The sequence below is a fragment of the Haliaeetus albicilla genome, chromosome 5 (assembly GCF_947461875.1).
Source record: "Haliaeetus albicilla chromosome 5, bHalAlb1.1, whole genome shotgun sequence".
Taxonomy (NCBI): domain Eukaryota; kingdom Metazoa; phylum Chordata; class Aves; order Accipitriformes; family Accipitridae; genus Haliaeetus; species Haliaeetus albicilla.
This window is the reverse complement of record NC_091487.1, coordinates 17932847-17947042: the sequence shown is the minus strand read 5'-3', so window position 1 is coordinate 17947042 and position 14196 is coordinate 17932847. Positions and strand designations below refer to the sequence as shown.

General features: G+C 40.4%; 1 protein-coding gene across 1 annotated transcript; it reads left to right on the top strand.

Moving 5' to 3' along the window:
• Positions 1 to 6772: 6772 nt before the first annotated feature.
• On the top strand, positions 6773 to 12362 carry LYSET (lysosomal enzyme trafficking factor). Its single transcript, XM_069783585.1, has 2 exons — positions 6773 to 6957; positions 9063 to 12362. Exon 2 carries the CDS (start codon positions 9079 to 9081, stop codon positions 9472 to 9474), a length of 396 nt encoding a protein of 131 aa, XP_069639686.1. The 5' UTR covers positions 6773 to 6957; positions 9063 to 9078; the 3' UTR covers positions 9475 to 12362.
• Positions 12363 to 14196: the final 1834 nt, after the last annotated feature.

Sequence of the window (14196 nt, the reverse complement as noted above, 5' to 3'; positions counted from 1 at the left end):
TAATGAGAAAGCTTTTAAGAACAGAATTAATTTAAGTGATAAAAAAAGGAAGATACTGATACTTCTGTAGGAAAGTGGGAGTTCTGTTTTTTTTATAAGGTATGCAAACATTTCTGTGACTAAGAACCTATCAACCCTCACATTATATGGATGGATGTCTCACACATCTGCCTCTTGCAGTACATTTTAGAAGTTGGTAACTATGTGCTAATTCCTAAGCTCTTATAGGACACAGGGAAGAGGTTCCTAAAAGAAGACATACACACACATACACAAACGCGCAAATCTCAAACAATATCCTCCCTACCACCTCCAAACTTCCATCTTGATCTATGTAAAAAAGCTGGAATCTTTTGAATGTGGGAAAAGGCCTAATCTGAACTATGTTCTTTCAGTGTTTGTTTAGTAAAAGAAAGTTATGCTTCAGGAAAGTCTAAATATAGATATTCCCTGCTTCACACAGTTCACAGTCTAAGCAAGATAGGCACAGCCTGGGAACTAGGAATCCCAGAAGAGACAATAGCTAAATATCTTTAAAGTCATTCTATGGTATTACTGACTTGCTTCAGCTTCACAAAGGCACCACAGAAGGAAAGATAATTTGTGGAAATTTAAAAAAAAAAGCAAGAGTGTCATCACAACCACCTCTCATGATGACAGAGCTGTCATTCCCTCAGGTGGTCAGATGTTTCTCTTAGAATATGCATATGGAAGGAAGAAGGAGGGACAGTGTGTATCTCTAATGAGTGACCTTCAGAGAGGAATTTTTTTTTTTTACTAATTTTTTTTCTGTTGATGGTTGAAAAGTAACTCTTTTAGGACAGCTGACTGAACCCAGCATTTTCAGCCTGCAGACCCCTGGTTACGAATCTGTTTTTCTTTTTAACATGGGTGACTTTTCAGTTAACTTGTTTACATGAACAAACGTGTTGGCAGCAGCAAAGTCGGCATGCAAATTCAATAACTGTTCCTTTCTGGCAGTATGAGCAGACTTTAGCTGAAAGCATGGAAAAACAGATTTCTCAGAAGTTTAATGGCAGCTTTGGAAGTGATTTTTTGTTATGTATTATTTGTGGAGATTTAGTTAAAATCAATAAACTGTAATGAATAATGCTTTTGTTGAAATGCAGTTTGTAACTGAAAAATGCTTTGACCAAAGTTCTGCAGGATAGCTCTTTGCTTCTAGATCAGTGAAATGCTAGATCACATTGCTGGAGCTGAGAGATCAATACCTGCATTGCTTCTGCATAAATTATATTTCTCCTCTGTTTAAATAAATGGCTCGCAGAGAAATATTCAGTCCCCAATCATCTTTGCTGGTATTCTTTTAGTATTTTTTGTCAGTTCTTGCTAAACTTCAAAAACACTTTGTAATTGGCTGAAAACAGAAGGTAAAAGCAAAGATTTTATCTCTTTCCTGCCAGCATTATTTTGACTGCAGACAATATAGACATGAAGCTTATATTCAGCAGTAACTAATGAACAAGGAGCATCACTGTAATAAAGTCTAAAAGTTCAGTCTAAAATACCAAGGCTCTTCTTCATAAAAGACTCAGTTCTTTAGATGCACTCTGACAAAGGGTAATAGTGTGTAATTCTACCTTTGGCAGATAGTTACTGTGGATGTTTGGAAGAATGAAATAGCTATTCCATTTGTAAATATCAAAAAGTTTGTTGGAAAGATGGTAAATATTTCCAGAACCAAGAACAAAGTATGGCTGCTATTCAGAGAACCTGGATAACATGATTGCCTGAAGCTTAACTCAGATGTGGCTGCTGCTGAGAAACAAAGGCTAGAGCAGAATTTCAGGAACAGAGAATTAAAGATCAGGGTAATTTAAGGTCCCAACATTTCAATGTATAAGAAGCAAGTCAAAGGAGGAAAAGATCACCATGGATTACACACAGCTCACTGAATACCTCTGCTTCATGTGGTCAATGTAGCCAAAACAAGTAAACATAATATTTCAATTCAAATGAGAAGAAATCAAATATAAAAATGCCAATATATAGAAAAGCATCTTACATGCTCCCAAAATACTGACTGTGCCACCCCCCATAAGAAAACAGATGTTTCCAACAGAGAAATTAAAAGAAAGACAACAGTAAAGGCAAAATAACCACCCAAGAAAAAAACGGAATCAGAAGACTGCAACCTTACTTTCATAAGAAATGAAAGTTATAAAATACAAAATAAGGATTCATAAAATATGAAATAAAGCACATGAAATTGAAGCTGAGGGAAACTAATGTTTCTGACTCAACAAATTATAAGACACTGATCAAAACAAGTTATTACACCACAATAGGATACTATGAAATTTACTGCAACTACATGTAATAAACAAAACTGCTACAAGCTGCAAAAACACTGGGCATTCACTCACTCACTGATAAAAATTCACATAAGCACTATAAACATTGCTCTAACTAAAAAAACTAAAGGCATTCTCTTTTCTCAGTATGCCTCCTCAGTTTTTCAGGCATGCTACTTAAGATTCACTGAAAAACCTTTCCCTTCTGTATTTCTTTATAAACACAGTACTAACTCCTCTTGCAACACATAGGAGAGTTTACCCATCTGGAGCTGAGAGCAGATGCCATAAGGCTTGGATTTCCACATGTGTTTTCTTTCTCCAGTCAAAGCAGTCATTCTTCAGTTTGCTCTTCTGTGCCCTACCTCCTGAGTACAAGAGATGGGAGCCTATCAGGGTCTGAAGAAAGTCTTCCTTTCTATCAGTTGTCCTCCTCAAGCCAGCAAGTGAACATTTTCAAGGAGCTATGTGCTTCATCCCTCACTCCTCAGAAGCTTAGCCTTACCCTAAAACTAGTCTAGCCCTCTTGGCTTAATGTTAGGTATGATCTTCATAGGACCAGCACATGGGCTCATATCCTGTTCTCCTTTATGCCAGTTTTCTCCTTGGAATCTCAACACATACGGACTCCGTAGGGATCCTAGATCTCTAGCCAAGAGTTTGGCTTAGAGTTCAGGTTAAGGAGGAAAAAATCCAGGAACGTGGTGCTCTTGATGAATCAAAAATCAGTGTCCTACAAACTGGAAGGCAGATGCCTTCTTGAGAGAAATGCTTCTGTAATTAGATTCTCATTTCTTGGTTACTTGTCAATAATGAGAACCTACCTACAACTATGTTAAATCTTTATCCACCTGAAGAATACATGGTACATTCTGTCCTCCAGCTTCTGCCTTCCATTTGGAAGCCCAACTAATTTTGGTTTAGTAATTATCTCAGGCCTTCTGCCTTTGCTTTTTTATTTTGGCCAAAATCTAAGCCTAGTGAAGACCTTCATTTAATATTAAGTTGTGAAAACTTGTTTGATGCAAAGATTACAACCCTTCCGTTTCCTGTTGTCAGCCCTCACTTGTCCTATGTACTTTGTCAGGACCCTGAGTGCACTAATAGGCCTTAGCAGCCCCAACAAGCCCCACCTGTCCCCACCCATCAGCTCAAGAGCCCCATTTAAGCTGAGCCCTGGGCCTTCAGTCCATACCTGAGCTATGCTGTATGAGTGTATGTTTCCAGCTCAGCCATGTTCATCTGGATCTGGACTTAAAGACTGACTTCCTAGCTTGACCTCAGTCTTTTTTGTATCAGTATGGACCTGCCAGGCAATCACTAAGTTATGTTTGACCCCTGTTATCCTCACTGGACCCGACCCTAACCTGTGGGCTGCCTTCCCAGCTTGACCTTGGATGTGCCTCATTGCTTACCTGATGATCTGGACTCTTAGCTGAAACTGGTGTGCCCTGCTTGCTTTGCACAGGTACTGTGGGACTAGGTTCTAGTAGTGAGGCTCTGTCCTATCACCTGTGTTACCATGCCTGGGCTCCTGCCCTTTATCGAGCAGCCAGCCCTCACTGCTCCTGATGGTTTTCCATATTACCTTCAAAATAAACCCAGTATTTCTATACTTAGTTGCACAATCCCAACAATAACTCACATGTGGAAACCAAGTGAAACACATTTTTTTTTTAACACTACAAAATCCTGTGATTAATTCTCTAATTCTAGGCCTGAACATTAAACATTAATTCCTTTTGATTCAACAGCCCTCTATTTTTCTCCTCCTGTTTGCAACCTGAATATTACCCTTTTGAGTCTCACCACGTTTATGTCCCCATTTCAATATGGAGAGTGAGTTGTTCCCCCTAATTTTTACTAGCCCTGATGATTGGAATTTAGCTTGAAACCCCTCTAAAGCTGAGAACAGTCGCTTCTTGTTCCACTAATTTCGGTATTATTTCCCCCCCCCAAAAGGCTGCTGCTAAAAAAAACCAAATAAACCCTCAGCTTAACTATTTGCTGTGGCCCTTCCTATACTATGCCAAAGGTTAAGCACAGCACTTAATTTGTGCAAACTGAGATCTAGCCCAAAGATACTACAAATCACTCTGGTGTTATGCCTTAGCTTTCAAAGGCAGCTTGTGTTTGCTACAACTCCACAAATTTTTTTAGATTTTTCTCTTCATAGCCATAATTTCAGGTGTATGGTTAACACAGAAGAAAAGACCCATAAACCAAGCATGTTAAATCCTAAACCATCCTCCCTTTCCAATTCCAACCCTTCCGAGGACAGACTTGTTAAGTAGGAATAAGCTCCACATTTCACACCTTTTTCTTCAGAATATTAAGTGCAACTGTGGGCCTTACACTTGGCACATGTATCCACTGCCAAGCCATATATTCACACAGTCACATATTAATTCTGACTGAAACCCTTCTCTTTGACATCTAGGTTGGTATTTTAAAGGAAGTAAGTTCTATGTGGTAGCAATTCTATTTCCCATCATTACCTCTAACCCCAACATAAGAAAATGCAAAAAAGCCCTACTTGAGTAGAAGGTTTGTCAGCTATACAGGAGCTATATTCACATCTAGATCAACTGGGACCTCACCACCTGTAAGCAGGGAAAGAATGGCATTTAGTGGAGACCAGTGTCCCAGGGATAATTAGCTGTATGTAGTTATTCATACCTACATCTTTCACCAGAACTACAGTAATAGTTTATTTAAACTTCATGAAAAGTGATAAAATCCTCATTCAACTGAAGCTAAGTGCAAAACTTCTGAACTGGAAGTCGAGCTTTCACCTGGCCAGTGAAAGGTTGACTTTGCCTGTGGTGTTGAGCACCATCTAGTGTCCTCACAGTAGCCAAGGAGATACATTTCTTCGAGCCTTTAGTTGAATGAGCATCGAAGAAAAAAAAAAAGGCAAAAAAAAAAAAAAAAAAAAAAGGCAGCATGGCTTAAGGTGAAGTTGCTCTGTGCCAGGGAACTTATTTCTGACTTTTGTGGACTCTCAACAGTGTTGTTTTTCTCCAATGGCACCTGCAGCACCGTGCATTTAGTTATCAGTTGTCCTGAATATAATCCAAAATCTAGTTTCTAACATTTTTCATTGAAACACCAAATGTAGCAGGATAAGCAATCATAAATTCAATTTTGCAGCGGCTTTTATATACTGCCTCACAAGGACCCACTACATCCCACAAGAAAAATGGCAGAAAATCCTACGTGAATGTATTTATTTACACCCAAACAAAAAATGTCTTTAATATCTTTCATTTCTTATTTGACATCTCTTTTTAAATTGTCTTTTAGCCTTCTTTTTAACTGTAGCTGGATGTGTGTGAACTGTTGCCACCACTGCTTCTCTGTCACTTCAGTCACAGAATTCAGTGCTGACTGCCAATGAGTCAGCGATTCCCAACACTAACGGAGAATAATAGTCAAGGTTTTGACAAATCAAATGGATTTGAAATCCATTTCACTCATAGTTGAGTCAATTTGTGAAGCAGTTAAGAAAGAAGTTAAAACAGCTCCCAGCAGCAGTATGAGAAAACGGTAGTTTTCCCATTACTCTGGGATACAACAAATTAGTAGTAAGTTTTCATTTTACATATAATGCTATGCAGTTACTGATTTTAACTAGCTCAGGAAGTACGCACTTAAGTTACTGAATTCAGGCAAGTGTTGGAACACCTTCTGCACAAGCAAACTGTCCAAACATCATTGTGGTGCACATCAGTTAACTGCACATGACTAAATCAGATTTTTTTCGTCAGTTTAGATGATCTTTCAGCGTCATTGAAGGCTTTTTCCCAGTACCGTATTTCCTAATAATTTAATTCAATAGAAATATGCTAGTAATACATATTTATGTATAAACATATACTGTTTTTTAAGTACATATATGTCAGTTGTTAGAGACTATTCCACAACCTAATAGTCTCCACTGGTATTTCTCTCAACACATCGCACCTGGGTAACACAGCCAACTGTCAAAACGCAACAATTTGAGTTTCTGGTCTCCTCCAGTGCCTGCGCAATTAAAACAAACATGCTCTAACGGGCAGCGCGGGAAAAGCTGAGTGCTGTGCCAGGCCACTGGGCACGGGCCCGTTCACCCCAGCATGCTCGAGGCCGGCGCTCTGCGCGCGCTGCTGCGGGGCTGCCCACACCTGGCCTCTCCTCCGCCACCACATGAAGCAGCACTAGCGCTGAAAAGACGGCGGCTCGGGGCCGGCGGCCACAGCCGCGCCGGCGGTAACCGAAGAATGAATATAGGAGACGAGCAGCGATACGCGGCCGCCGCCATGGGCGTCGCCCGCCATTTTGGGCGAGGCCAACCACACTACAGAGAGGCGCGGGCCCGAGCCAAGATGGCCGCCGGCCAACCCGCCCCGCCCGGGTAGGCGCGGCCCGGCCCGGCCCCGCCCTGCCTCGGCTCGGATGCAGACGGGCGCGCACCGGAAGTGGTTCTCCCTATGCCGGAAGTGCCGCGGTTCCGGAGCGGTGGCCGGGCGGCGATGGCAGCGGGCCGGCAGCGGTGCGGCGGGCTGGCGGGCCCCTTCGTCTCCCGGCGCGGCGGCGCGGGCTGAGGGGAGCGGGCCGCCTGCCGTCGCCCTCCCGCTCCCTCCTTCTCCGTTGGAGGAAGGTAAGGGGCTGCCGGCGTCGGTGAAGGAGCCGTTGCGGCGGAGCGCTTCTCGCCCGGAGCGCGCGTCCGGCGCTCGCGGAGGGGCTGAGGTCCGCCGGCCTCGCTGGCGGCCGGTTTGCGCGGCCTGTTGCGGGAGGAGAGCCTCGGAGCGCCCGCGGCGGGGGGGCGAGCGACTCCGATATCCGTCGCGGGTGTCTTCGAAAGCTGCGAGTACCATTAGTGTCTCGAAACGGAAAATAAGAATGAGAAAACTCTTAGGCGTCATTTCTGCCTCTTTCGGTGTAGCCCAGAGCTAAGGATCCTCTTCTGGCTACTGCTGCTTAGCAAGGGCAGGAGGAAAAAACAATTAATGTTTACCTTCTTCGGTCTACTGCGATTTTAATAGTGTTTGTGTTCTCAAGATGTGCATTCCTTTTGAAAATTTATTTTCTCTGATGGCGACTACCTGTTAGTCATCTCTGAGATGCCTAACTACTGGAAAAAATGGACAGTGACTTAGCCATTGGGTAAAGATGGACTCTGGAATTTAAGTTTTTGCCCAGTGAATTAACAGCCTCTTACACAAATTTTTCAGTTATCCTACTAAAAGTATTAACTTGGTGCATTAAAGGGAAACCTGCTGTTAAGTTATATAGAAGGATAAGGTAAACAACAAATAGCTGTCACAGACATAAGTAATGGCACTCTCAGGTATTTACTGTCACCATATGTTTGTCTCTTTTAGCGACCATAAATGCAGCAGTGTGAGAGCCAGAACAACTTCTCCAGGCTACCCTGATCAAATTCTGTTAGGTCAGGATTGAGGATATCCTTCAGATATGGAAAACGAGGAAGTCTTTCAAGACTGATAACCAGACAGATTAGTCTGGCCTCAGGAAGGGGGATTTAGAAAGGTGTAGTGATTTTTTTTTTTTTTTAATCAATTATGCTAAACTCTCTCATACTTGCATTAATAATTATTGTTCTGTATGCATAAATCTTAAATAAGCATTTCTGCCTAGTATTTATAAGCCTGATATATTTTCTTAAAACAGTACTGCATAAATTGATTTTACTTCTCTCTTTAAAAAGGTAGGAAAGGTAAAAACCTAACAGTCTGAAAAAGCGTATTTGTCAGTACTCTAACCAGCTGCAGTGAAGCGGTGGTTCTCCCTGCCCTGCCCAAGGGCTATTTTGAGGGAAGGTGGTGACGACTTCTTGGTATGAGTGGCAGTACTTCACCTAGAGTGTTTCTGACTGGTTTGAAGAGTGTTTCAATTCACCTAGTCGCAGCCAGCCAGCCAGAGATCTTAAAGCAGCTAAAATCAAGCCCGGCAGTGGCTGTGGTGCTTTTACTAATTTGTGCTTCTTATGAAAAGTGCCAGTTGACTAGTGTCTGGTTTGTTCTGCACTGACTCAGTTACTAGTACAGATGTTCAACTCCCTTACTCCAGAAGGCGTATGCAACTGATCACATAGGCAGAGCAGAAATAAAGTTAGGTGCAAGTAACACGCTTATAGTATCTTCGTGTGTGCAAATGGGTACAAATACATATGTTTAGTATATATCTTCTAATGTTCAAATTGAAAACATCCTTTTCTACGATTCATAGATGGGCACTCAGCCAGAGCTTAGTAAAACTGGATGTTGTTACACTGCAAAGAAGCAGTGATGCTCCTGTTACTGGCTGGCTAGCAGCGTGTTTGTTTTGCAGACATCAAAGAACTTTACAAACTTTCTGTATTTATAGAAAGTCTTGTATTATCCCCACCCTGTGGCTAGAGAATCTGAGGGCAGATGGGGTAAGTAACTTATCCAATTCATGACTTGTATTTTGTTCACTCAGCACTTGACTTTAGCCAGGTATAACTTGATAGCTAGCAGGCCCTAAACTAGCCAGACCCATCGATGGAGCATTGTATGTAATTACCATTAACCTGTTGCTAGCATAGTAGTATGATTTTCTCTGCTGTAGAGAGCACTCAGGTCTTCAGAAATGGATGTGTGTGCTGCTTTACTAATGTGTAATGAAAACTTATAAAAAGTTAACTCATGAAAACCAAGCTTCATTGTGTCCTCTCTCTCTCCAAGCTGTACTGAATGTATATGTCGCCTTTTGTTCCAGGTGCAGAGCATGGAGAATGATGAACTTCCGCCAGAGGATGGGATGGATTGGTGTGGGGTTGTACTTGTTAGCAAGTGCTGCAGCTTTTTATTACGTCTTTGAAATCAATGAGACTTACAACAAACTAGCACTGGAGCACATTCAGCAACACCCCAAGGAACCACAGGAAGGAACCACATGGACGCACTCCTTAAAAGTACGACTGCTATCCTTGCCTTTTTGGCTGTGGACTATAATATTTTTAATACCATATTTACAGATGTTCTTGTTCCTCTATTCCTGTACAAGAGCTGACCCCAAAACTGTTGGGTATTGCATCATTCCTATCTGCTTGGCTGTTATTTGCAATCGTCATCAAACATTTGTGAAGGCCTCAAATCAGATCAGTAGATTACAACTGATTGACACTTAGCTCAATTTCTACTTTCTGTAGCTGTTTTGAAGCAATTGCATATGCCTGATCTAATCACAAGACTGAAGTTCTGAGTGAAGGCTGGAAAAAGCCTTTTCTTTCAAACTGTTAAGCAATGAAAAGAGTGACTGTTTTCTATTTAAAAAAAAAAAGAAAAAAAGTAACTACAAAGGTTTTTAAATATGGGTCTATCAGAATGGCCAGAGTGGGAGAGCCCTACGTGACACTTGATGGAAGTATTCCTCATTTTGCCTTAATGATGCAAAATTGCAACACTCCATCTGAAACGTCCTGTGGGGAAATAAGTTTCTGGTCCATGACTTTACTCCTCTGTGCAAAAAAGTGATTTCCTATGTTTTCCCTTGGAGTAAAATCAATGAAAAGATACTTCTTCTGTGGTAAATGTAAAAGGAAAAAAAAATCAGAACATGATTATAAAAGTTGCACTTAATACAATTCTTTGCCTTTTTTTTTTTAAAGTAATTAGTATCTACATCAGTGCTGGTTTTTAATGATTTTTTTTAAAAATAAGTTTAGATACAAATACAGGAAGCAAAGAATAAAGTTTCTGCAAACCTTTAAAGGGAAAAAGGTACTTTTTTTTTTTCCTGTGGTAGCATACTTTTTTTCAGTGACCACAACAGTACCATGTTGTAGTAGGTAGGCAGTGAGGAGAGGCATAGGCCTGGAGGTTGGTGCTTTAAATTCTTTTCCTACAATGTCAAAAGCAGCTTATGCTGGCATTGGCCCATACTCTGCACAAAACTTCATTTGTGTTTCCTTCTCCTATCTATAGAAATCTCCTTTGATAAAATTACAAGTGACTGGAATTTACTACCATTCTAATTTCACTCTGGACATGATGCAAAACTGTGTTCTGGGAGCACTGATGCATTAGGGAAAACTTTGAATTTGGGAAAGTTAACTGGTATTAGGTTGGGGGGATGCTACAAACAGGTTGTAAGACAAATAACCTTGTTTCTTCCAGAAATTTGAAGAAGTGGGATACCTTCTTCTCATTCTTGCAATGAATGCAAATATCTTCAGTCATACTGAAATTCCGCTGAGATTTCTTATCATAATTTAAACCTCTATTTTTCAGTGCTATTTTGGCATAGCATTTAATTCTAACTACTGGATTGTGTATTTTGAATAATATCAAATCTTTTCTTTCTTGTTGTCCTTCTTTGTTTCTTCTTAGAATAACTAAGTTTTTGAGCCAGCCATGATGGAAGAAGTAACCTTCCAAATGTGAAAACAGTGCAAAATACACTCTTCAAAAGCAGTAGGCCCTAAACAATTATGAACTAAACTCCTCGATTATAATTGCAATTGTATGTGATTGTCAGTACCTAATCATCACAAATGCAAATCCATTTCTGACTACTTTAAGGGAATCCTGGAGAATATCAGCTTTCTCTTACTTTGGAAAGAGAACACTATTTTCAGTGTTGCTATATTTAACCATGGCAGTTAGAACACCTTAAACTTTCTGTTTGCATTTGGAGATATTTCGAGACACTGGTTTCAGGTGCCAGTATGGGTGCAAGGACCTGAAAACAATGTAGCCTTTACAAAAGGTTTTAAGTTCTAAGTGCAATATAAAAAGGAGGAAGTTGCCATCTTAATATGCTGGAGTAAGAATAAACTCTGACTTGTGGTGTCTTTGGGAGTCAGAGCTTTTAAGTTGTATTGTTTCCTAACTTTAAAAATCACCATCCTATTTATCTATAAAATAAAAACTTTTCAATGTTTATAAATAGAAGTCTGTTAATGCAGCTACATATCAATGGCTTTTTGTGTGTGTGTGTGTGTGTATGTTGCTAGATAGCAATGCTGGCAGTCAGCTGCTGTAGCTTACTCTCCTGTGCTTCTTCCCTCAGTGCATATGTTTGGCTGACCTTTTTTCTTGTCGTTTTATGCTTTGTGCCCTAATTACTTGTCTGTAGCCTGAAGTTTTGGGGCTGGCTGGGTGAAACTGAATCCCTTTGTCATTTCTCTACCTTTGTGTAATAGGGGGATACCTCTGGCTGGACTGTGTTTTTAACTTGATGCTCTAGTTTTTAAACTGAGCAGTTATGTTGTGTCTAGATGAAGTTATTTAAAGAACCACAACATAAGAGGAAGCATCAAAAATAGAAAATGATAGGGAGAACTGCCTAAGTTTCTGTTGTGCAAGCATGTGGCCTTTAGCAAATTCATCAGTGTGCCTGATGTGATGAGCCAAGCTGTCTGGATGTGGAGCACGTGCTGGGTGCAGCAGTGACTTACAGAATGGAGGTTTGTGTTTGTAGACTTTTCCATAGAAGCCTGGTTTTGGATTAAAGCTGTCGACAAGCACGAGCTTTACAACTACAGAAAGACACACAATCTAATTCAAGCAAATGCTGTGTCTGTAAGGATTTGAGCTTGAGGTGGAAAGAAGCAATGGAGACAATTAGTATGAACTATTAACAGTGCATAGGAATACTAGACAATAGGAGTATGAGTAGAGGAAAGCTAGCTCCACTGGTGCTTCAAGCATTTTTGGCACCAGTGGAGCATCAACGGGTGAAGTCTCACCCACAGAGTAAGTAAAGGGAAGACTATAAAAATTAGTGATTAAATTGTTTTTTAACTGTAGTCTTTTAAAAGTAGTGAAATAACTTTAAGCTTGATTATCCTGAAGATCTGTAGATAGTGTCAAGGCTAATTCTCAGTCACAGAAGATAACTGCCTGTAACACAAATTGATGTAAACTACAAGCTTTTGGGATAATCAAGCTCAAAGAAGTTTTACAGCCTCTTTAAAGACTACAGTACTTCTCAATTAGTTCTTGATTGTAAATGACAGATAATAGTGCAAATCTGTTTCTACAGCAATGGCATTAATAAAAGATGCGAGACTAACTTAATAGTATAACTTGTTCATACAAATCTATTTAGTTCTTTTCACTGAGTGGGCAGAAAGGATGAATTGCTACAACTTCCACTTAGGGGTGCGAGAGCTATTTTTTACTCTTTTAACTTAAAATGAGTTAGCTCAGACCTGATCTGGATGAGCTTCCTAAAGCAGAAGCTGTAATAATAGAGGCAGTAATGAAGTCCTTGGAAGATTGCTAACTTCTACCAGCTTAGCAATCATTTAGAGCTTTAATTTTCTGCCAAGAAAGTAAGTAGCTGTAACACGGGGTTGATTAATATTCATCTCTGTGCCACCTCCCTTGGATTTCTTTTTATTGTGTTTGTGCCACAAGATAAAGCTTTGTTGGACTGCTTGAGCATCAGTCTTGGGCAGTTTCATTAGCTGCTTGACCTTCACCTGACAATCCCTTCCAATCTCAGGAAAACGTCTTCCGCATTTTCTTAAGTGCTGCTGAGCCTGTTCTTCAGGGCCTCCCATGGTAGAGCAGGTCCAATGAAGAGCATAACTTCAGGCTGCAGCCCTTCAAGCTTGGACAGAAGTATGCTGCAATAAAATGTGTTCCTTATGACATGTTTCTTCCAGCAGCGAAGTAGAACTGCAAGCTTGATTTCTTTTTTAATTAAAAACATGAGGATTGACTTATTCTTAAAACAAAACTTTACAGTTTGTGCAGGATACCTATTAACTCCCCTTATTTTGTCTTGCCTGGTCCATTGTCTTCTTAAAAGGATGCCCTCTAGTTTGTTATTCTATTAGTTTCTAAAATATGCTGCTTTTCGTGTGCCAGTCTTGGATAAGAACCCCCTTTTTGACATATGATCTAATGCACAAAAGCAGTTTAATAACTTTATCAGATAGTTAATTTGTAAGAACTGACTCAGCTCTCCTTAAAGCTAGCCCTATATTACAGGTTTCTTCTGGAAAGAAAGAACATGCTACAGCCAGAAGAAGGTACTTCTGCTCAACTTTCAGTCCTCAAAGCCCATGACTAGCCCAATAAATTTTGGCTTAGTGGCTGCGCCCAAAACCATGCTCCATTGTTTACACTGCTGGGATTTAACCTAGTTACCATATATTAAGCCCCGTGATACATTATTATGTCCTAACTGCCAGATTACTGTGTATTTTAGAATCTGGTATCTGCAGTAGCTTGTGTATAAATTAACTTTTAAGCTAGAATGAGTAGGAATTATGCAAGGGCTGCAATGGGTGAATCGCATTCAAACCCTTTGAATGAAGATGATGAGAGTGAATCTCCTACGAACTAGGAAAGGTCTTGCACTTTTAGACAATGCCCTGATTATTGGGCATAATGGGATTGCCCCCTTTCCCTCAGAACCATCCATCTGAGTGCCGAATAAATATCATGCTTGTGATTTTAAACTTTTGTTTTAAAACACAGAACACTGCAACCTGTTAAATGCCCTTGTGAATTTAGCCTCAGAAGTTGTTCATACCAGCAAATTCAGTATTTCAAAGCAGTACAGTAGAGTATGTCATATAATCCCAGTCTACGTGAAGGAGACTTGCTTTGATGTTTTTGCTGTTCTGTTCTGCAGCTAAAGTAGTTGGTTCTCATCTAAATGCTACCAAGAATTTAATTGTAGTATTACTTCAGCTCTTAATTCAATAGAAACATAGCAGCATTCTCCCCCATTATCGGTAAGGAATCCATCTAGCCCCCTCTGGCTAGTAAAACTAAGTTCTATTAGTAAGACATACAGACTATACTAACAGCATAGATGTGGTGAACTAGGCTTGTTCTGTGCCAGCCTGAAGTTTGGTTAAGGTACAAAAGCACTAGCATATCTCCAAGAT

Bases quoted from the DNA above. Each gene is read 5' to 3' on its own strand.
- LYSET (XM_069783585.1), top strand. From the start codon at position 9,079: ATGATGAACTTCCGCCAGAGGATGGGATGGATTGGTGTGGGGTTGTAC.